The 23,151-nt window shown below is 43.8% G+C and overlaps 1 protein-coding gene across 2 annotated transcripts in view; it reads left to right on the forward strand.

Annotated features, from left to right (window-relative positions):
- SLCO3A1 (solute carrier organic anion transporter family member 3A1) overlaps window positions 1–23,151 on the forward strand; it is a 493,783-nt gene that overhangs the window by 351,343 nt on the left and 119,289 nt on the right. For both annotated transcript variants that reach the window (XM_073653298.1, XM_073653297.1), the window contains 2 exons: window positions 3,970–4,068; window positions 5,926–6,189. In XM_073653298.1, the coding sequence (XP_073509399.1) occupies window positions 3,970–4,068; window positions 5,926–6,189 (363 nt within the window). The remainder of the gene's footprint in view (window positions 1–3,969; window positions 4,069–5,925; window positions 6,190–23,151) is intronic.

The following is a 23,151-nucleotide window of genomic DNA, read 5'->3' on the forward strand; positions in this document are numbered from 1 at the left end:
ACCTGAGGAAGGCTATATATCTTTAATTTTAATAGCCGAAACGCGTTGTTTTATTTATAATTTTTATCTATTTACCAACCTGAATAAATCTTCTGAAGAATTAAATCCTTTTTTTGGATAATCATTCCTTGTGACCCTGTGAGCGCTCAATTGGCTGGATACATACTCTGAACTGTAGATAGATAGTCAGATAGTTAGAAGGATATGATAGAAGGATATGATAGATAGATAGATAAATAGATAGAAGGATACAATAGATAGATAGAAGGATGCGATAGCTAGATAGATAGAATGATACGATAAATAGATAGATAGAAGGATACGATTGATAGATAGATAGATAGATAGATACAATAGATAGATACGATAAATAGATAAATAAATAGTTAGATAGATAAATAGATAGAAGGATACAATAGATAGATAGATAGATAGATAGAATGATACGATAAATAGATAGATACGATAGATAGAAGGATATGATAGATAAATAGATACAATAGATAGATACGATAGATAGATAGATAGATAGATAAATAGATAGAAGGATACGATAGATAGATAGATAGATAGATAGAAGGATTCGATAGATAGATAGATAGATAGATAGAAGGATACGATAGATTAGATAGATAGATAGAAGGATACGAAAGATAGATAGATAGTTAGATAGAAGGATACAATAGATAGATAGATAGAAGGATACGATAGATAGATAGATAGATAGATAGATAGAAGGATACGAAAGATAGATAGATAGATAGAAGGATACGATAGATAGATAGATAGATAGATAGATAGATACAGTAGATAGAAGGATACGATAGATAGATAGATAGATAGATAGATAGAAGGATACGATAGATAGATAGATAGATACAGTAGATAGAAGGATACGATAGATAGATAGATAGATAGATATTGGTATCTCATGCAAACTAATTTCCCTAACATCCCCTATTAGGAGGGGATGCTACACAATGTTAGACATAGCCCCATCCCAATTTTTTTGAGACGTGTTATTGTCATCAATTTCTAAATTAGTTCATTTCATTTTTTTCAAATGGAAAATGTCTAACTTTCAACTTCTAATTTATATTCTATGTTCTGTAGTGAATGAAATATGGCTATAATTGCATCTTGTAACTGCGTTCTTGTTTTCTGTGTCCCAACTTTTTTAGATTTGGGGCTGTACATTAGTGGAGCACGAGTTATATTTCATTTGTTTTCGTGGTGATGACAATATTATTCTATTTGGAGTAACTGTGAGGTGCATTTTAGAGTAATCTTATTATCTTTGTTATATAGTTTTTTTTATGGCTATTAGTAATAGTCTAACTATCATAAAAGAGATGTAAAAGGTTAAAGAGATAAAAAAGGAAATGCTGGCTAATCTTGTGTAACACATTATTTGGTGTAGATCATTCTGCTTTTGGAAAGCATGCGTTGATTTTGCTCTAAATTACTTGGGAATTTAAATGTTTGTACCAGAAGTAATCTCAATTATAAAATGTTTCAGAATGAAGCAATCCAATGTATCTGTAATGTATGAGATGGCATTTTTGTCCGCATGGACCATGCAACATAGTCTGACAGCGTCACATTGTGATTTTAGCTCTGTGAATACCATTGCTAACAGATGAAATATCACCTGTGTGTATAAAGTGGGATGTAATGCCCATCTTCATCATAGGTGAGACAACCTATATCAAAATGCTGGTTGCCCCACTGTTTAGGTGGCCCTGTATGATGCCAGTAGATGTCAGAGGACAGTATTACACTAATTGTCATTAGATACGTTATTTGATTTTTACCTTCCAAATAGAAGATGTTAATTATTCTGACCAATCATATCTTTATTATTGGTGTCTCACCATTTTATTGCGACTAATGGAATGCCTGTCTAGTGTCCTAATTTAATTTCTATATTAACTCCTGTTTTGTGAAAGTTTGTAACTGCGTTAATATAGTAAAAGAAAAAACTAACCTGGCAAAAAAAGCTGTTGAAGACTATATGTGTTCATTCCGTGTGGGGTCCTAAAATGACCTTTAAATCTAGATTCATTTTTTTGTTCAGTTTAAATAATATCTATGTAGCACTATCCCTAGTGTGATAAATGGAACTTGTCACCATAAAAATGGTGTCAAATCTGCCAATATAATGTTATACAGCAAGAGAAGCTGAGAAGAGTCTGCTCATTTTAGGAGTCCAGTGGGCAGTCTCACTCAAGGATTAACAGCTTTCCATGTATTGATGTGCACACAGAGATAGCAGCCTGCACTGAATAAAATAATACTGATTATTTTACTAGAAAACAAAAACTTGTATTATTATTTATATACCCAAACACTTGGTAGGTCTTATAATTATGAATGTAACATATAACACATTTCATGCTTTGATTAATTCCGGACAATGCTCCAGATTACTATCCTGTTACTGATAAGTTTAAAACCTATAGCGTTTAATATTGAAACAATAATAACACATACTGAATTGTCCCCCCAACATGTTTCACCTCAGCTGCGGCTTCATCAGGCCAGTCAGACTGATGTCCCATCCCTTGATGAAGCTATGGCTTTTGGCGAAACAATTTTAGGAGACAATTCTAGAGTGTTATGATTTTTCAATAACAAATGATGTGGTTTTGGCATGAATCAACTAAAGGATGGCAATGCAGAGCATCATCAAAGGTAATAGATTTATTTATTTTAATCCCTATAGAGCACCATTAATTCCACAGCGCTTTACAGACTTTATGACTACTGTCTCCAATGGGGCTCACAATTGTAATTCCATATTAATGTGTCTTTGGAGTGTGGGAGGAAACCCACGGAAACACGAGAACATACAAACTCCTTACAGATGTTGTCCTTGGTGGGATTTGAACCCAGGACCCCAGTATTTTAAAGCTGTAGTGCTAACCACTGAGCTACCGTGCTGCCCTAAATATTACATTAATAATTATGAAACCATCCAAGTGTTTTTGGTTTTTAAATTCAACACGCTCACTATATATACATAATTTCCATTATTCATGTTTTCATGTATACATAATAAAAGTTAAGTTTCAGAGATCTATTAAAGAGGATTTCCGGGATTTAAAAAACAAATTGTGCCTAATCACTAACAGGCATGTACTTGCTAACGGAGGCAACTACCTGCCTGTTGTACCCAGCATCGGTCATTGTCTGTTCCTGCCGGAGATTTAGCTGCTCCCTGTCAACAGAGTAATGGTTTCTCTTCCTGATAATAGGGCGGGACTACTGGCATCATGCTGATAGACAGCCGGCCTCCCCCAATTAGGCAGCGGAGAGTTGGCTGTCAATCAGCATGGCACAAGCAGCACCACCTTGTCAACAGGAAAAGAAACTGCCCCTCTGTTGATGTCAGCGGAAGTCTGTGACCGCTCAGTGCCGGCGGAGAATGGCGCTGGGCGCAACTGGCAGGTAGGTAGCAACAGCCTGCCTGTTAGTGCTTAGGCACATTTTTTGTTTTTCACAAAGTGGGGCTTAATGCCCTTTTAGTAATTTTTCTTGCATTACTGATCCCATTCCTCTCTCATATTTTCCCTATTTCCTTCTGGTTATTTTTGTTTCTCATATTGACAGTTTTCACTGGGAACACAAGGTGGCACCATAGTTCTCAAGAAAAGTAACTTGCTTTAAAATATCATCATCATTCTGAGTGAGTGCTTTCTCTACAGTTCTCCTTGCTTTGTCTTTTACATTTGTGTAAACACCGTTTCATGATATGATTGTCTTTATGAACACAAAACAAAAGCAAATATTCTAGCAGTAAAATGTGTGCATTTTAGGTAAAATCTTTTTGAAAACCTGGTTGTTTTCCTTCACAAAGCAATGCTCTACATCCCAGCATGTACGCACAGAGGATTTGTTCTTTGTGAAACAATTATGCCAACAATTTATTTTAATTATTAAAATAGAAATCTTGTGTTTGTATTGCAGGTATCCTGTTCACCATGCTGGTATTTGGACCAGCCTGTGGGTTTATCCTGGGGTCCTTCTGTACCAAGATTTATGTTGACGCTTTACTTGCTGATACCAGTAAGTGCATTAATATTACATTAAAATTATTGCCCGTATGTGTAGTTCAAACTCCCAGTGATATAGATCATTGATACATTGTTCTGATAAAGTGTCATTATATCACCCACAGTTTATAAATAAATAAATACTGATCCCATCTGTTTCATAACGTTCAAAGCTGAAACATTTTTAAAGAAATATTCAACGATTTCTCAAATTTCCTTTTCATAATCCGGTATCTGGGTGCAGCATGATGCCTCCCAAATTGCTGTGTGCAATAAGAAACAAAGAAGAAACAAAGAATCTTATGCCCTGTCCATGGAGGATGATCAGCTGACCATGTCATACATGTCTACTATCAGCCCCTGACAACTGAAAAATTCCACCTTAATTTTTTTTTGTTACACAGTTGTCGTGCATCAGTCTTTGTGAATAATCATTTACCTATAAGTATAAAACTACAGTCAAAATTAGCAATCTTGGCCTATTTTAATCTTATGTGATCAGGCATGGTCTGTCTACTTGAATCTTAAGACAATCTGTGTAACATAAAAGATGCAATCATGGCACTTATGTCATAGGTGCCAAAGTAGGATCCTATCCCATGAATTTAGTAGAGAAAAATTAGCACTCAATGTGTTTTAGAAGCAAATTTATTTTGTGCAAGCAATCCAAAATGTAGATGTTTCGCTAAATCAGTGACCTTCAACAGTAGAGCTGATTACCGTGAAGAAGAACAGAGTAAGCAAACACTATAGAATAGCAGTGCGTGCTGAGGAGATGGGAAGCATCACTACCCAACCTCTAACACTATCCATCGCCGCAGCACACCCTGCTATTCTATAGCGTTTGCTTACTCTGTTCTTCACAGCAATCCGTCACTAACTGACCGAAACGTCTACATTTTGGATTGCTTTCACCCAGTAAATTTGCTTTGAGTGCTAAGTTTTCTCTGTTAAATCTGTGTAACAAGCTCTTGAGGTACATTTTTTCCTGCATGTAGGTGACCAATTCCTACCTGAAATTAGATCGGATCACTCCTTGACATCACTACAATTTTAATACATTTTACATATTGTAAAGGGAAGCGTATAACTGTACTTTCATCCCACAAACAACATATCGCATTATTTACTTACAGTATTTTAGGTTACATTACTAATAACACCAGCTAGTCAGAGATTAGAAAATCCTCCAGACACCTCTCTATTTATAAAGTACAACCTGTCTTCAGATACTTTTCAGCACCCTGGTATCACTTAAAGGGGTTGTTTAGCCATGAACATTTTTGAAAACCAGTTTAAAGCATCATATAATATTAAAAAATGCCATACTCCTCTGGCTAAACTCCCGTCTCTCCAGTTCTGATATTTCACAGCCAATTTATGTACTTCCTAGCAGTTGATCTTGATGCCCATCTTACCGATCTTCCATTGCTCTAGTTCTGATTCTTAGCCAATTTCTTTACTTCTTTGCAGTTGACCTTGTGAAACCTGCCCCTGTGATGCCCTGTAGCTAATCATCAAATGTCTATTGTTATTTTATAACATTCTAAGCTGGCTTCCAATAAACTTTATGACATTACAGCCCATTTAAATATATATATATAACACATTATATAGACATGTTAGTATATACCTTGGATATCTGTTATACTGCTGCTGGATAAGCTAATGGAGGGCAGTACAAGGGTTTTGTAAATGTGTCCCTTTCTGAGGTGCTGAAATGTTCCTGAAGGTTTTGTTACATCATGGAAGACAGTAAAACAGTGGACCATTACCAATTTAAGTAAATGATGAATTGTGATTTATTTACATATAGATTTGTAGACAGTCCAAAATATAGCATTTTTAATCAGTGTGTGTTGTGTTTTAGGTAAGCTGGAAATAACACCTGAAGATCCACGTTGGATTGGCGCATGGTGGGCTGGTTTTCTGCTTTGCGGTGCCTTACTCTTTTTCTCTTCTCTTCTGATGTTTGGATTTCCTCAGTCTCTCTCTATCTGCAAGGATAATTCTGAGGAGAGTGAGCAAACTATGCTTCCCGATCGAGAGTACGAGAGATCGAAACCCAGCAATGGTGTCCTGAGACATTCTTCTGAGTCAGGAGAAGGAACGTCCTGCTTCCAACAGCTGAGAGGTAACTACATTTAGACTTCAGATTAAGCTTCCATGTTATACAGCACTTTAGGTTTTCTTGTGAGAATAATTCTACTGACTCTTTATTAATAATCATGGGCACAGTCAAAATCATGATGATTAAGGAAAGTAGGGTCTAATAACTCACAACACTTTTCGCTCACATAAACCTATTTATAGACATTTTGAATTGATATATATATAGTGGAACATTTACGTTTGGGTTTTGTAGGGTGTATTCTGTTTGAGTGGCTTTTTGACTAGTATAATACAGGGTGATTCACTCCCTACTTTACACTGAAAAAATTGTTGTAACTTCTAAAAGAGATGATATACCATACTGAAATTTGGACTGTACATACATTGGTTTATGAGAAACTGATGTTTTTCAGCATGTGTTGAAAATGTCCACCGTTCGCATTCAAGCACGCCATTCCATATTGTTGCATGTGTAGCACCCTGAGGATTCGGCTGCTACAGGGGTATTGCACCTCAACCCAGAGGTGTGATATTCCACTCCCGGGTAAGGATGGAGTGTGGATCTGAGCTCGGTAGGCTGCATGCACTACACACATCCCATTTCCGAGGAACAGGCCGACGGTACTCCCACTTAGAAATGTGCAGGTACGACCGAGTCTGTTCCTGGCTGGAGTGGGAGGGGGGTGGTACATCCCAAGTAGTGTAGGGGCAGATAGGGGGAGCAGCCTGGGTAAAGATAGGAGCTCATTGGGTGCTGGTCACCTGAGCTCACACATAGAGGGTGTATATAAGGTGGGCACCATCAGAGAACAGGGTCAGTCTGTCAGCCTTTGCAGAGGAGTCACAGGAAGAGGAGCAGAGGAGATCCAGAGAGAGAGAGGGGAGAAAGAAGGAAAGACCCAGAGGGGGAAGCAGAAGAGAGGACTCTAAGACCCCAAATTCAAGCTACGGGTGAAGAGTCGGCATCAGGGTACCGGAACCCAAGCTGGTGGGGGCAAAAACACACCCCAGCCAGAGACCGGAGGCCGTGGGCAGCGTCTGCCACGGCCACCCACCACATCCACCACGAAGGCATACCACGTGGAGGGTCAGGGAACCCAAGGCCAAGGGTCTCCCAACAGAAGGCCCGAGGGAGCTGGACCTGGGTGGATCACTAGTGGGGACGGCCAGAGAAAGGACAGAAGGAGAGCTCAGGGTCACACTCCGGACTCGCTTGGGGGTTGGCTGGATCCAGAACCTGGTGGACGCAGCACGGCTCGGGAGGTCACTTGAAGCTGGAGTGACCGGAACATCAGCAGTGAGTAAATACCCTAAACTGCACAACCCGACTCTGTCTTCCTTTAACATCTATGCTGCACCACCACAACCCCCATCCTCTGCACCTGACCCCCTGAGGCTATACCCCACCCGTTGGGGGTTATACCATCACAAGCTGCACCTACACCATCAGCCTCAGCGGACCCTGCTGCAGCGGCGGCCATAGTGACCGCAACACAACGGGTGGCGTAGTCGACAATAAAGAACTTATAACATCTGTAGGACTGCCACATACAACTGAGTTTGACACCCTGGGCACGGACCGGGTCACAGCCACTCGGAAGACTACAACCCCCATCTGATCCGGCTCCGGATATTCCCACTAACGAATATGGCCCAGGGGGCACGTCAACTTTGGCGTAGTCGGCAGGATTACGTGCCCGCAACACCCGGGTACTGCGTGCCTGAAGAAAAGAACGAGTTTACCTCAAAAAGAAGTCTCCTGCCGGTTCCGGAGGGTCCCCGCCATCGGACCCCATCACCAGTCAATTCCAGCCGGTTGTACGCCATTAACAGCTTTTTCCCGCCATCTGCAGAGTTTCCCGCCACTGGGAAGCGATTCCCGCCATTTCCAAAGGTTTCCCGCCTTGGAAGAGCGGACGCCATTATGGGCGTGCCAGAGGATGGCGAGAGGCCACCTCCCATCGTGGGCCAGGACCGAAAATGGCGCCAAAAGTGGAAACCGCCCCCACCAACAGAGACTGTGATGCTAGAGGTGTCTGTCAGCGTGAAAGAACAGCCCCTGGAGCTGACAGTCACCAAGTGGCCCCGGGACCGCCCTCGAAGGGGGAGGAGACGAAAGGAGAGAACAAAGATGGGTGCCGCCTGGAGCAGTCTAGAGCGAGCGCACCCGGAGGCAAGAAGCCGGGAGAAGAATATCGGAGGAGCTTACCCGGAGATGGCGAGAAAGCAGAGAAGCACCGGCCCGTTGGCCAGGAGCCTGCTAGAAACAGAAGAGAGAGAGCAGAGCAGCACCGGCCCGCTGGCCAGGAGCCTGCTGGAAACAGCAGAAGGAGAGCAGAGCAGCACCGACCCGTTGGTCAGGAGCCTGCTGGAAGCAACGACCCCACTAGGACTAGTGGAGGTCCTAGCACAGCTCCCCCGAGACCGGGAGTGTGCACAGACCGCTCTGGAGGGCCTCGCAAGGAGGATGGCCCGGGTGCAGCGAGAGACGTTGGCGGAGTGGAGCCGTGAGATGGCCCAGCAGACCGAGACCTGTCAGCGGAGCACGCCACCCAAGACGAGGAAACAGACCGCCTCTGAGGATGGCGCGGGAGGACTGAAGGCCGGAGACGGCGCCGAGAAGGGAGCCGAACGAGTGGAGGCAGGTAAAGGGGACGTCTATACCCCAAACCGGGAAACCGCGAACCTGCCCCAGCTCCCCGTCGCAGAGCCCGAAGTCTATCCTGCCGTGCCCGTCGCTGCAACGTCACCGCCGCAGACTAGGCCTCAAACGGGAGCCGCGACCCCTGTGACGTCACACGCCTCGACCCCGGGCGTGACCAAGCAGGAAGTACCACCAGCCTGGTCGCAAGGCCTAGTACCCCCGGGCGCCGCAATACCAACAGCGCCCCCTACCTCCGCGGAGCCCCCGGCCTGGTCGCAGGGCCAAGTAGCCCAGGGCGCCGCCGTCCTTACGGTGCCCTTTACCTTCCAGATACCCCAGGCCTGGCCGCAAGGCCCGGGCAACCCGGGCGCTAACACCACCACGCCCATAAGACCTAAAGTGCCGCATCTGGGAGAGGACCTGTACGCCCAGCATACGTGCCCGGATGGGCAGCCATTTATATGGCCACCGGAGTTTCACCATCCCCGACTCCGGAGAGAGAGACCCCTGGATGAACCCCTGATCCCGGCTCCAAAGCCCGTAAAGAGGATCTCGCCCCCGCTAGCAGAAGCGCAGTTCGAGTGGGACCCCACCGGAGAAGATCTCATGGGGTTCGCTCAAGAGACTCGGGCAGCTGCAGCGGAGCGTGCTGAGTGCTGCCGCCAACAGCTCGAGGACTTTGAGAGGGAGCGGAGAGAGAGGCGGGTCCGGGAACAGCAAGCTCAAGTAAGGAGCGCGGAGCAGAAGAGTCGGGCCAGGAGAGACCCCCGTGCAGCGCATAGTCCCCGCACCACCGGGACTGTGATAAAGTTTAATATGCAGCATGGGTGGGGCTTCATCCGAGACCACCGCACCCTAGGCGACGTCTTCGTGACCAGGAGAGACGTTGAGTCCCACCTACCGGAGGGACACAGAGGTCGTGACCTTTACATCGGGGACGAGGTCACCTTCACCCGGCACAAGTGTGCCAAAGGACCCTACGCCCTCCATGTGCATCGTCTGACGGAGGAAGAGCTGCGGTGTGAGGAGGAAGAACAAGAGGACCCGGACGGGTCTGAATCTAGAGCCAAAGGTAACAATAAAGAAAGAGCAGGAGGACGCCGTCGTTAAGTACAGCGAAGCAGGAGCTGTATATAGTTGCCCGTAGGGGCACCATAAACTGAAACTGAAACTGTTGTTGTTGCTAAATATAGTCCCCGTTGGGACCAGCATCTGTGAACTGTTTACCCGTTTATCCCTTTAATCCCACTGACCGAGGACTGAGAGCGGTCATCCCTATTCCCATTACCTGGCCGAGGACTGAGAGCGGCCATATCCCTGTAAATAGTTGCGCGTCCTAAAGCGCCCCCTACCGGTTTTATAGGGAAAACCAGTTTTCCAGAGAGACTGTCGCACTTTACCCGGTCACACGTTGCACAGTGACCGGAGGAGGAGCCAGAGGCGACGAGAATGTTTATATGAAAAGTTTTATATGATGTTTTATATGTTTATGTTTATGAAAAAAATGTATGTTTGGTGTTGTTTTTATCTTACAGCCCGAGGACGTGCTGTGATTTACCAGGGGGGAATGTAGCACCCTGAGGATTCGGCTGCTACAGGGGTATTGCACCTCAACCCAGAGGTGTGATATTCCACTCCCGGGTAAGGATGGAGTGTGGATCTGAGCTCAGTAGGCTGCATGCACTACACACATCCCATTTCCGAGGAACAGGCCGACGGTACTCCCACTTAGAAATGTGCAGGTACGACCGAGTCTGTTCCTGGCTGGAGTGGGAGGGGGGTGGTACATCCCAAGTAGTGTAGGGGCAGATAGGGGGAGCAGCCTGGGTAAAGATAGGAGCTCATTGGGTGCTGGTCACCTGAGCTCACACATAGAGGGTGTATATAAGGTGGGCACCATCAGAGAACAGGGTCAGTCTGTCAGCCTTTGCAGAGGAGTCACAGGAAGAGGAGCAGAGGAGATCCAGAGAGAGAGAGGGGAGAAAGAAGGAAAGACCCAGAGGGGGAAGCAGAAGAGAGGACTCTAAGACCCCAAATTCAAGCTACGGGTGAAGAGTCGGCATCAGGGTACCGGAACCCAAGCTGGTGGGGGCAAAAACACACCCCAGCCAGAGACCGGAGGCCGTGGGCAGCGTCTGCCACGGCCACCCACCACATCCACCACGAAGGCATACCACGTGGAGGGTCAGGGAACCCAAGGCCAAGGGTCTCCCAACAGAAGGCCCGAGGGAGCTGGACCTGGGTGGATCACTAGTGGGGACGGCCAGAGAAAGGACAGAAGGAGAGCTCAGGGTCACACTCCGGACTCGCTTGGGGGTTGGCTGGATCCAGAACCTGGTGGACGCAGCACGGCTCGGGAGGTCACTTGAAGCTGGAGTGACCGGAACATCAGCAGTGAGTAAATACCCTAAACTGCACAACCCGACTCTGTCTTCCTTTAACATCTATGCTGCACCACCACAACCCCCATCCTCTGCACCTGACCCCCTGAGGCTATACCCCACCCGTTGGGGGTTATACCATCACAAGCTGCACCTACACCATCAGCCTCAGCGGACCCTGCTGCAGCGGCGGCCATAGTGACCGCAACACAACGGGTGGCGTAGTCGACAATAAAGAACTTATAACATCTGTAGGACTGCCACATACAACTGAGTTTGACACCCTGGGCACGGACCGGGTCACAGCCACTCGGAAGACTACAACCCCCATCTGATCCGGCTCCGGATATTCCCACTAACGAATATGGCCCAGGGGGCGCGTCACATGCACTGTTCCATACTGTTGAATGTATTACGCAGGATGTCTGGGGTCATAGCCTGAATTTCTCGCTGTATGTTCTCTCGGAGAGCCTGTAATGATTATGGCTTCTTACTGTACACCCGACCCTTCAAATGGCCCCATCCGGCAGTGTTATGTTAGTACAGTGACTCGGTATGGGTGAACACAACCTTTCTTGGCCGCTTGTTAACATGTGGAATATGACATGTGAAATACGACATATCTGTCTCTTGGGAAAGTCTCTGTAACAATTTGCATGGAGATGGCAAAAGTCGCTGTTTGTCTTGAATTGTTTCCTCAGACATTTTCGGACGTCCTCCATCATGCCTATCTAGTAATGTTCCTGAACATCCCAGCTTTTTCACCAATGACAGAATAAACGGTTTGGGTGGTTCATTACTACCTCCAAACTTCTTTAGAAACTCACTTTGACACCTCATTAAGGACTCAGTTTTCCAATAAGTTTTCACACTGGAAACACGCTCCTCCAGAGTGTATCTGCACATTGTTAGCAAATGAAGAAGGAATTCGGCAGGAGTGAAATGTAAGCACCACAAATAAACTACCGATGTGCAGAAATGCATGCAGCAAGTCTATCTCATAGTGGAGATGATTAGTCAGCGAGACGAGTCGGCGAGAGGATGTTTCTCATCGCTGTTGCTGAGGTTTATTTCACTGTCACTTCTCATGAACAAAAGTATGTATAATCCAAGTTTCAGTACCGTCTCTTTTAGAAGTTACCACAATTTTTTCTGGTAAAGTAGGGAGTGAATCACCTTGTAGAATCCAAAAATGTATGGGGTATAGAGGGTGGGATGCAACATTTGCCCTACTCATTATCAGTAATACAGTTCCTCGCAAGCTCTACCCTTTACCAAAAGGGGTAATGGATAATGTTCATGCAACAAATTTGTTATAATGGATGCCAGGAAATTGATGTAAGGTTTATCAGAAATCTACGCCAGCTCAAGCTCATATTTTGCAAAGATTTTATTTTCTGGTGCAAACATTGCCCAATGATGCACCAAATGTATTAATAGGCATGCACCTTTTAATAGATTTGGCACACATTTTGCCACCATGCTTTTAAAAATGCACCATTAAAAATAAAGTTTCCAGCCATTTTCACCTGTAAATTTATATATCTTACAAAAATATTGATACATTTTTGGCAATACTTAGTTTACTTCATGGCAACCTACACATGCAAAGGGTTTGCTTATAGTCTGCGACCATCGAGGCACACGGGTCTACAGCAGAACTGAACAAACAAAAAGTATATTTTTTAATCGAGACTTTTTGCAAAGTTGCTTCATTGCATTTAAGCAGACTAAAGCAAATAAAAAATTAGTTAGAACGTTGGACATACTGTACCCATTAATCTGTTGACAGAAGTGAATATCCAGCCTATGTCCAATCTTTTTTTGAGTATATACAAATATCCTATTTTCCTTTCCCTGGGTCACCAGAAATGATACGTACATTCACTTTGCTGATTATTCTTAATATTCATAATCTGTATAATCACATCTGACTGGAGCGATTTTGGCCAGTATGACATCAGGGAACAGAGGTGCTTTAGGGTCGAGGACAGCAATATCTTTTTCCTAAAACAGAATAGTTGAAATCAGGACATCTTTTTGAAAGATTAAAGTCATACCCCAGAGAAATCACAATGGATCACGGAGCAGCAAATGAAAACTGAAGTAAGTTGCCTGAGAAGGTTCATTTCAGTACACTGCTTGTTAAACCTGCTGCTTTGCCGCTCATAGAAAAATACCGCAAAGGATACCTTAATCAGATGGGTAAGTTGTTAGATGATTTACTACAATATTAATTAAAGGGTTGCCTCAAGTTCTGAAATGGTTACATTTGCTTTTAAAAACTAGCTACTTTGCGATTTACCTCTTATTAAAAATGCTTTCTGTTTTTAAGGATGGAGAGATTTTTAATTCTATAGATTACAGCTCCAAAGTTACCGGCCATCCGGCTTGAAGACTCTGTGCTTTAGATCCTGCAATTGCCACTCTGAATCTGTCCAGATGGCTGGATCCGGCCAGCTTCAGTCCCTCTGCACTTCTCCCATGCTGCAGAGGCATAGCTGCCTTCAATAGCACTCAGTATTCAGGAGCACACCACCCCCAGCCACCACTAAGCCAGGAGGCAGAGGAGAAGTGCGCTCATGAAGATGGAAGATTAGAACACTCCTTTAAAACAGTAAGATTTAAACAAGGAGACTATATTATAGATGGTGGGGTAGAGGCAAACACACATTAAGGCTCAATGCATAGGTCTCTTCGCACTAAGGTAACGTGTACTTAATATGCATTTTGTTAGAAATCCATGAACCTTTAGTAAAAATGCTACAAAGTACAGTCTTGGCACTTGCCACCTTAGCTTAGCCGGTCCCAAGGGCTCCCTTGTATTCACTCTTTCAGCCCCATAAAGAGAACGTGGTTATTGTTGTAGGAACATTTGGGTTACATCCAAACAGTAGCTGCTTTCCGGTGGAGCATATTGAAAGAAATGTGAACAAGCCAGGTTAGAACCAGAGAGACGAGGACAATGACAAATATATATAACCAATAGTGTAGTCAGAGAATAGCCGAAATCAAGTTCAAGAGCTCAAACAGCAAAGTCAGACAGATAGAGAAGTCGAGCTGTCCAAGGGTTAACTACTCAAGGAAATCCAAGGATTCAACAGTAGCATAGATGTAGAATAAAGCTGGGTCAGATACAATCGTCTGTCTAATACTATGTGCATCAGGGCAGTATAGTAATCCAATTACACAGGGAGTGATATGCAGATTTAACTAGGGTGTCAAGTAACCCAATGGCTATCAGACCCATCCTGCAGTAGGTCCTCTGGCTGGTCCCAGTAACACACCTACCCGCAGGATCATGATTAGCACCAGTCATTTTAATAACCTTACTCAATATAAGAAAAGGATTTTTAAATTCTGCCCTAATAATCTGTTCATTGCAAATGGACAGGCTCCTTGATCCCCGAGCCATCAACCATTACTAGTGGGGACATTTCATCCCACACACACATTTCTCCCTAAGTGCAATATCACTTGTTACTTATAAAAATCAATGGACAACAATGCAACACATGGCTGGATTGTAGGGAGAGTCACCTTAAAGGAGTGATCCAATGCCTAAAATGTTATTTCTAAATATTTATTTTTACACCTTAACCACTTTTGTAGTTTGCTTTATTATAACATACCTACACTTCTCCCTATACAGTTAATTCCTAAATGTGTTTTTTGCTTCATTTCCTGTGGCTTCTTTTGAGAGGAGTCTGAAATGAGTCATGACAGGAGGCTGGGGCTGCACTAAATTACCCACTGCATCTATAACCCCGCCTGCAACAGAGCATCAGTCGGGGGAACAGGCTGTGGTCATATAGCACAATTTTCTTCAACGTTGCCCTTTGAAGATGTCCTGAATCCATGGCACTTATTGAAGCTGGTGAAGAAGTGACCGAGGTGCTGGCAAACTGCTTCTGTCTCTGCCAGCCACAGCTTCTTACTTTGAAAGGAGATGTCATCACTGGGTGGCAATTGAAGCAGGTTGAGTGTCACCAGCGCTGCCCCACAGCTTCACTCAACGTCCTCAAATGAAACGTGGTCAGGATGTAACGTCGGTGTCACTCACACTGCTTTCATCACCACGCCCCGATGATGTCTTGTTTCACAGTAAGAAGCTGCAGAGACAGAAACAAAGTGCTGGCACCTCAGTCACTTTCCCATAGACACTGTGAACAAATGAGTGCAGCCCCAGCCTCTTGATGACTCCTTATTTGAGACTCCTCTCAAACAAAACAGCACAGGGAGTGAAGTAAACAAACACATTTAGGGATTAACTAGATAAGATGAAGTATAGTGTATTTTACGATAAAGAAAATGACAAAAATAGTGTAAAATATAAAAATATATATTTATAAAGAACATTTTAGGCATCAAACTACCTCTTTAAGGCCTAATTCAGATGTTCTTTTTTTTCTTGTTCGTGAAAAAAAGTTTTTTCTACAGTGTGCCTGATCAGATTTCCAGCAGTGTTTGGTCGGTGTGTCTGTTTTTATCATCAGTGATTTTCTTGTATGCCACATAAAGTTTCAAAGCTCCTCCTAACTCTTGAAATGTTAAAGAAGCACTCCCCTCAAAATTTTTATCCTTTTAATTTATTACAGTCATCATATTATATAGCACTGTGTACTTACAATTGCTCATTTTGCTTTTCTACCCAGCTAATTATTCTCTTGATCTGCTCTATGTAGAAACAGGAAGTCTCTTGTACCTGCAGTTATCATTCCCCTCTTCAACTCCTGACCCAGCTGCTCCGCTCCTCACCCCTGCCAGGGACTTTTGCAGTGACTTATAACTCATATAGGAAAAACTGCCCTCCTGACTCTACATCGAGCTTAGAAGGATTCAGCTTGTCAGTTTTTAATTACGTGATGTCATAAAACTAATGAAAAACAGAAGAATTAGCTGGGTAGAAAGGCAAAATGAGCAATTGTAAGTACACAGTGCTGTATAATATGATGATTGCAATATATTAAGAGGATAAAAAATTTGATGGGAGGAGTGCTTCTTTAAAATCAGAGAGCACATGGATTGTTTCTGTGTGCAGTCTGTAATTTTCATGGACCCATAGATATGTATGAGTGATTTTGACCTTTGACTCTGATCACAATCAAACATTTCTCAGTATTTATTTGCACAAAAAAACAGAGATGTGATCAGGCCCTTACATTATAGCGAGTATCTGTTCTAACCATGAAAAAAATGGATAAAACACATACCATATTTAGGGGATTATTAGACGCACCACAAATTTTGGGGTGCAAAATAAGAAAAAATGTTTTTTTTTTAAATAAAATGGTGCGCCTTATAATCCTTTTTACCTGGGGGACAGCGGTGGTGCAGCGGGGGTCACACATACCAGAGATTGGCGGTGGAGGTGGTTGTGGCAGGAGTCAGGCGATGCTGCGGGCCCTGTCCTCAGAAGAAGTGTCGCTGATTCAAGGCGGTGGTGGTGGCGGCGGTAGCGGGGCGATGCTGCGGCCCCGGTGGTTGCGGGGCGATGCTGCGACCCTGTCCCCAGAAATTGGCGGTGAGCGGAAGTAAGGTTCCCTATCCCGTACATAACCCTGCACTGTACTTTGGCAAAATGGCCACCGGAGCATGCGCAGATTGAGATGTCGCTACCGCCACCACCACCCGCCTTGAATCAGCGACACTTCTTCTGAGGGCGGGGCCCGCAGCGTCGCCCCGCTACCATCGCAGCCGCTACCAACCTCCTGTATCTGGGACCCCGATCCGACGCTGCCCCCCCCAGGTAAAATACCGTAAGTTCGCATTATAAGACGCACCCTCTTTTCCTCCCAAATTTAGGGGGAAAAAAGTGGATCTTACAATCTGAAAAATATGGTACTAGAAAAATAGGTGTATGAATGAGGCCTAACTCAGTAAGAAGCTTTCTGCTTTGGCTTATAGTGGAGGAGCCTTCTGTATGACAGACTGCCTTTAATAACCCATATGTGCAGACAACACTTGTAAGACAATGAAGGTTGAATGATACAGATTTAATTCCTATTATTTATATTGTGGAAATATGTTTTGATGACTTGGCAGTCTGAAATCAGGAATGAACAGTTGAATTTTCTTTTATTTTTCACATTGCACCTGTTCTCCAGGATGAGCTGCTTTGCATGTTGTTTTCCGCAAGTTCTACCTTTAATGGACCCTCTAGACCAGGGGTCTCAAACACGCGGCCCGCGGGCCGCATGCGGCCCCTGAGGCTGCTTTATGCGGCCCGCAGGCACAGACCCCTTGACGATCCCGACCTGGTCCAGGAGGAGCCGCCGACAGCAGCGCTGAATTGCCACACAGAGACCGTCTCCCAGCACAGCATTTCCAATGCCAGCCGCTGGCCAATCAGAGGCCAGCAGCTGATATCTGCGTGTCGGCGCAGCGAGTATGACGTCATTGCCATATGCAGATGTCAGCTGCTGGCCTCTGATTGGCCGGCGGCTGACATTGAAAATGCTGTGCTGGGAGACGGTCTCTGTGCGGCAATGCAGCGCTGCTGTCGGCGGCTCCTCCTGGACCAGGTCGGGATCGTCAAGGAGTCGGACTCTGTGGTGCCTGCGGGCCACATCTGCAGGAAGGCCGCCGAGGGAACGGAGGACAGGTGAGAATCATCTTTTTTTTTTTCTATTTTATGTGTGTGAAGAACAGCACAGGGGGCACATAGCCAAAAGATGGGGACCTGGATGGGGCACATAGCCACAAGATGGGGACCTGGATGGGGCACATAGCCACAAGATGGGGACCTGGATGGGGCACATAGCCACAGGATGGGGACCTGGATGGGGCACATAGCCACAAGATGGGGTCCTGGATGGGGCACATAGCCACAAGAGGGGACCTGGATGGGGCACATAGCCACAAGAGGGGACCTGGATGGGGAACATTGCCACAGGATGGGGACCTGGATGGGGTACATAGCCACAAGAGGGGACCTGGATGGGGCACATAGCCACAAGATGGGGACCTGGATGGGGCACATAGCCACAAGAGGGGACCTGGATGGGGCACATAGCCACAAGATGGGGACCTGGATGGGGCACATAGCCACAAGAGGGGACCTGGATGGGGCACATAGCCACAGGATGGTGACCTGGATGGGGCACATAGCCACAAGATGGGGACCTGGATGGGGCACATAGCCACAAGATGGGGACCTGGATGGGGCACATAGCCACAAGAGGGGACCTGGATGGGGCACATAGCCACAAGATGGGGACCTGGATGGGGCACATAGCCACAAGAGGGGACCTGGATGGGGCACATAGCCACAAGATGGGGACCTGGATGGAGCACATAGCCACAAGAGGGGACCTGGATGGGGCACATAGCCACAGGATGGGGACCTGGATGGGGCACAGAGCCTCAAGATGTGGACCTGGATGGGGCACATAGCCTCAAGATGTGGACCTGGATGGGGCACATAGCCACAAGATGGGGACCTGGATGGGGCACAGAGCCACAAGATGGGGACCTGGATGGGGCACAGAGCCACAAGATGGGGACCAGAGCCACAACATGGGGACCTGGATGGGGCACATAACCACAAGATGGGGACCTGGATTAGGAACATTGCCACAGGATGGGGACCTGGATGGGGCACATAGCCCCAAGATGTTGACCTGGATGAGGCACATTAGTACAAGATGGGCGCCAGGATGTGGAACGTTGCCACAGGATGGGGACCTGGATGGGGCACATAGCCACAAGATGGGGACCTGGATGGGGCACAGAGCCACAAGATGGGGACCTGGATGGGGCACAGAGCCACAAGATGGGGACCAGAGCCACAAGATGGGGACCTGGATGGGGAACATTGCCACAGGATGGGGACCTGGATGAGGCACATTAGTACAAGATGGGCGCCAGGATGGGGAACGTTGCCACAGGATGGGGACCTGGATGGGGCACATAGCCACAGGATGGGGACCTGGATGGGGCACATTAGTACAAGATGGGGACTTGGATGGGGAACATTACTACAAGATGTTTTCCATTATTACTATATGATGCTAATTGTAAGACAATATTACTGTATGTGGCCAATTGGGGGAAATAAAATTGTAAAAAAAATAAAAAATAAAATAAAGCATGAAAAAATATTGGTACTAAAAATGCTGTTTTATATGTAAACTAAAGTAAACACAAAAAAGTGCACGTTTATTATCACCACATCCATAACGACCCAAGCCATAAAAAAATAAACACGGCAAAAATGTTCAAAAGGTGTATACAAAAAAAATGGTATCACTAAAAATGTCACATTGAACAAAGAATGCGGCCCCCCAAATTCAAATTTTTTCCATGTGCGGCCCATATACCCAGCCGAGTTTGAGACCCCTGCTCTAGACTTATTTTTGGAAACTTAATCATTTACCAAATCCAGAAGAACCCATAATCCACCTCTTATTAATTTTGTAAATCTGAATTAACAACGGCCTGCCCTCGAGACTGTTTCCTATCCATTTACAAGTGCCTTTGTTGAGAGCACTTCATCAGTACTTGTTGTGAAGACCTTTCTTTTTTAGCGTCTGCTAATTACTCACATTTTCATTTTAGCCCTAGTATTGTTGGTATTGTACCTTTATGCTGCTATAAATCTGTTGTATTACATAATAATAATAATACCCCATATGTAGTCAGAGTCGTGGATGACAAATATAATTTTCTAATTACTATTCAAGTAATTCATTAATTACTTTTCTGCTAAAACCCAAAACAGAAAACGTGAACATTTATGAATATTATAGCTACAACAATTGAGTATAAAAACTGCCCTCATGTCAAGACTTTAAAATCATTTATATGAAGCAGGACTACATGAAAACACAATAGACTAGCATAAGGGAGGATCTCATACCAGTACATCAAATGAAAATGTACAATCTCTATAATTGACAATTTTCACTGATCAAAATAGCACACGGCTGTTAAAATGATTTTCTAATGCGTTGAAACAATTTTGACAAATCATATTAATTGAAAGTATGTTTTTGTTATAACAATACCTAGAGGGAACATATCACCTGGGTTTCTTTTACTAAATAAAATCAGATTCTTCTCATTTTTTGATGGTGGATTATGAGATTCCATCTTCTGTATATGATTAAAGTTCACTCAACTTGCGTGAACTTTTGTATATAACATTCATAGGTAGGCTTTGTTGCTAGTTTTTTTTCTGTAGAAAAAACCTGATACTTTGGCAATAAAAAGCTGCAGCCAAAAAGCAGGGTTTTTTTTTACCTTTTTTGCTGCTTTTTTTTCTGCATTTTTGTTGCTTTTTTGCTGTGTTATTTTAGGATCCCAAAGTTCAGCTTTGCTTCCAAAATTCAAGCATGAACAATGCAAGGTGTTAAGCCACCAATGCAGACGTGTGTGAAACCATAAAACATTTTTGAGAAAAGGGGCAATTTGATCAAATTGTTTAGGGGCAAAAGTTTTCTAAGTTTGAAAAATAAAGCTGGATTCATGTATGAAGCGCAGCCATAAACTTAGGTTATACGAGTTCATGAAAAAATACATAATTGCAAACATAAAAACAGCAGTTGAATTGATCTGGAATTGTTTACTCAACGCATTGGTAGGGCATTGAGTTGTACGGCATTGTTTACTAGTTAACACATATCACTAATTTAGTTAATAATTCAATTAAACTATACTTGAAGTCAGGATAAACTAAAGGGTTGCTTTAAAAAGTGCACATTATACTACAATAATAAAAATATATCCATGCTCAGGTGAAGAGACCAAGACATTATGGTTTATACTTGGGAAAATCACAAAAATAAATATTTTTCACATCCTTCTGTACCTGCATTTTTTTTTCACCAAAAATGCTACCAAAACTGGTAGGAACATTTTCGCACTTTCTCATTGCTTTCTGTGGGTAAAAAAAGCTGCAAAAACACTGAAAGAATTGACATGCTGCAGATTTAAAAAAGCTGCAGTTTTCCAATTCAGTCTGGAAAAAAAAACAAGCGTGTGCATGAGATTTCTGAAATCTCATAGCTTTTGCTGGTACTGTAAAAAGCAGCTTTTAATTTGTATAAAAAAATGGAGCAAAAAATTGCAATGTGTGAACATAGCCTCACGCTTTACAGTAATCACCTGTATCTTAAAGACCTGTCGACTGGAGATCAGGGTTAACAACCTAATTTTTTTCCTCAACTTATGAAAATATTATTCACAGGCAACGTGTATTGTAGAAAAGTTGGAAAGCTATAAACCTAACAAAATACATATGCACAGTATTAGAGCTTGTCCCTTCAGAAAGTTTTTTCCCACAGCAGCACTGCTCCAATGATTGGGGATAGGCTGCAGCAGTCACATTGACAGTGCCGCAGCCAATCACTGAGCTCAGCAACTCATGAGCCGCTGATCTGTGATTGGCTGAAGTGCCCACGATTTGATACTAGTTGATGAAAGCACATGATCAAGGATTCTGAAAAATCCTGAAAATTTCAAGATCCTGACATTTATTTAACCAATCAATTTATCATCACTTACATCACTGTGCAAAAGTTTTAGGTAGTTGTGGAAATAATCCTGCAACCTCCATGTCGAGTCCATTTAAAATTATGTGTAAATGTATCTAAAAATCATGGAAACATTTCCTTTTTGATCCAAGTCATGTATCAAAATCATCCATATAAGTAAGCCTAGGATTTCATGAAAAATCACTGACAGCACACATTGCATCTGTGAGCAGACCCTGTACATTGCAAAAAAGGTACCAAACATCTTAAATATGAAAAATATATAAGTAGGAAATAAGTATTTGATCCCTTGCTGTTTTTGTAAGTTTGCCCACTGACAAAGGCATGAACAGTCTATAATTTTAAGGGTAGGTTAATTTTAACATTGAGAGATAGAATGTTAAAAAAAAATCAAGAAAATCACATTGTATAAATTAGATACATTTATTTGCATTTTACAGTGAGAAATAAGTATTTGATCCCTCTGGCAAACAGCATTTAATACTTGGTGGCGAAACCCTTGTTGGCAAGCACAGCAGTCAGACGTTGTTTGTAGTTGATGATGAGGATTGCGCACATGTCAGGAGGAATTTTGGTTCACTCCTCTTTGCAGATCATCTCTAAATCATTAAGATTTTGATGCTGTCGTTTGGCAACTCGGAGCTTCAACTCCCTCCATAAGTTTTCTATGGGATTAAGGTCTGGAGACTGGCTAGGTCACTCCATGACCTTAATTTGCTTCTTTTTGAGCCACTCCTTTGTTGCCTTGGCTGTATGTTTTGGGTCATTGTCTTGCTGGAAGAACCAGCATCTTCAATGCTCTTACTGAGGGAAGGAAGTTGTTGGCCAAAATACATGACCCCATCCATCTTCCTTTCAGTATGGTGCAGTCGTCATGTCTTGTTTGCCGAAAAGCACCCCCACATATAATGTTTCACCCACCATGCTTCATGGTTGGGACGATGTTCTTAGGGTTGTACTCATCCTTCTTCTTCCTCCAAACACAGGCGTCATGTGTTACCAATGGTTTTCTTGGTGACTGTGGTCCCAGCTTCCTTGAGATCATCAACAATTTCCCCCCGTGTAGTTTTAGGCTTATCTCTCACCTTTCTCATGATCAAGGATACCCCACGAGGTGAGATTTTGCATGGTGCCCCAGATCGATGTCGATTGACAGTCATTTTGTATTTCTTCCATTTTCTTACTATTGCACCAACAGTTGTCTCCTTCTCACCCAGCGTCATACTTATGGTTTTGTAGCCCATTCCAGCTTTGTGCAGGTCTATGATCTTGTCCCTTACATCCTTAGAAAGCTCTTTGGTCTTGCCCATGTTGTAGAGGTTAGAGTCTGACTGATTAATTGAGTCTGTGGAAAGGAGTCTTTTATACAGGTGACTATGTAAGACAGCTGTCTTTAATGCAGGTAACGAGTTGATTAGGAGTGTCTAACTGGTCTGTAGGAGCCAGAACTTATAATGGTTTGT

Source organism: Phyllobates terribilis, unplaced genomic scaffold, assembly GCF_046119375.1.
Source record: "Phyllobates terribilis strain yellow unplaced genomic scaffold, ASM4611937v1 Scaffold_11__3_contigs__length_659146591, whole genome shotgun sequence".
Taxonomy (NCBI): Eukaryota; Metazoa; Chordata; class Amphibia; order Anura; family Dendrobatidae; genus Phyllobates; species Phyllobates terribilis.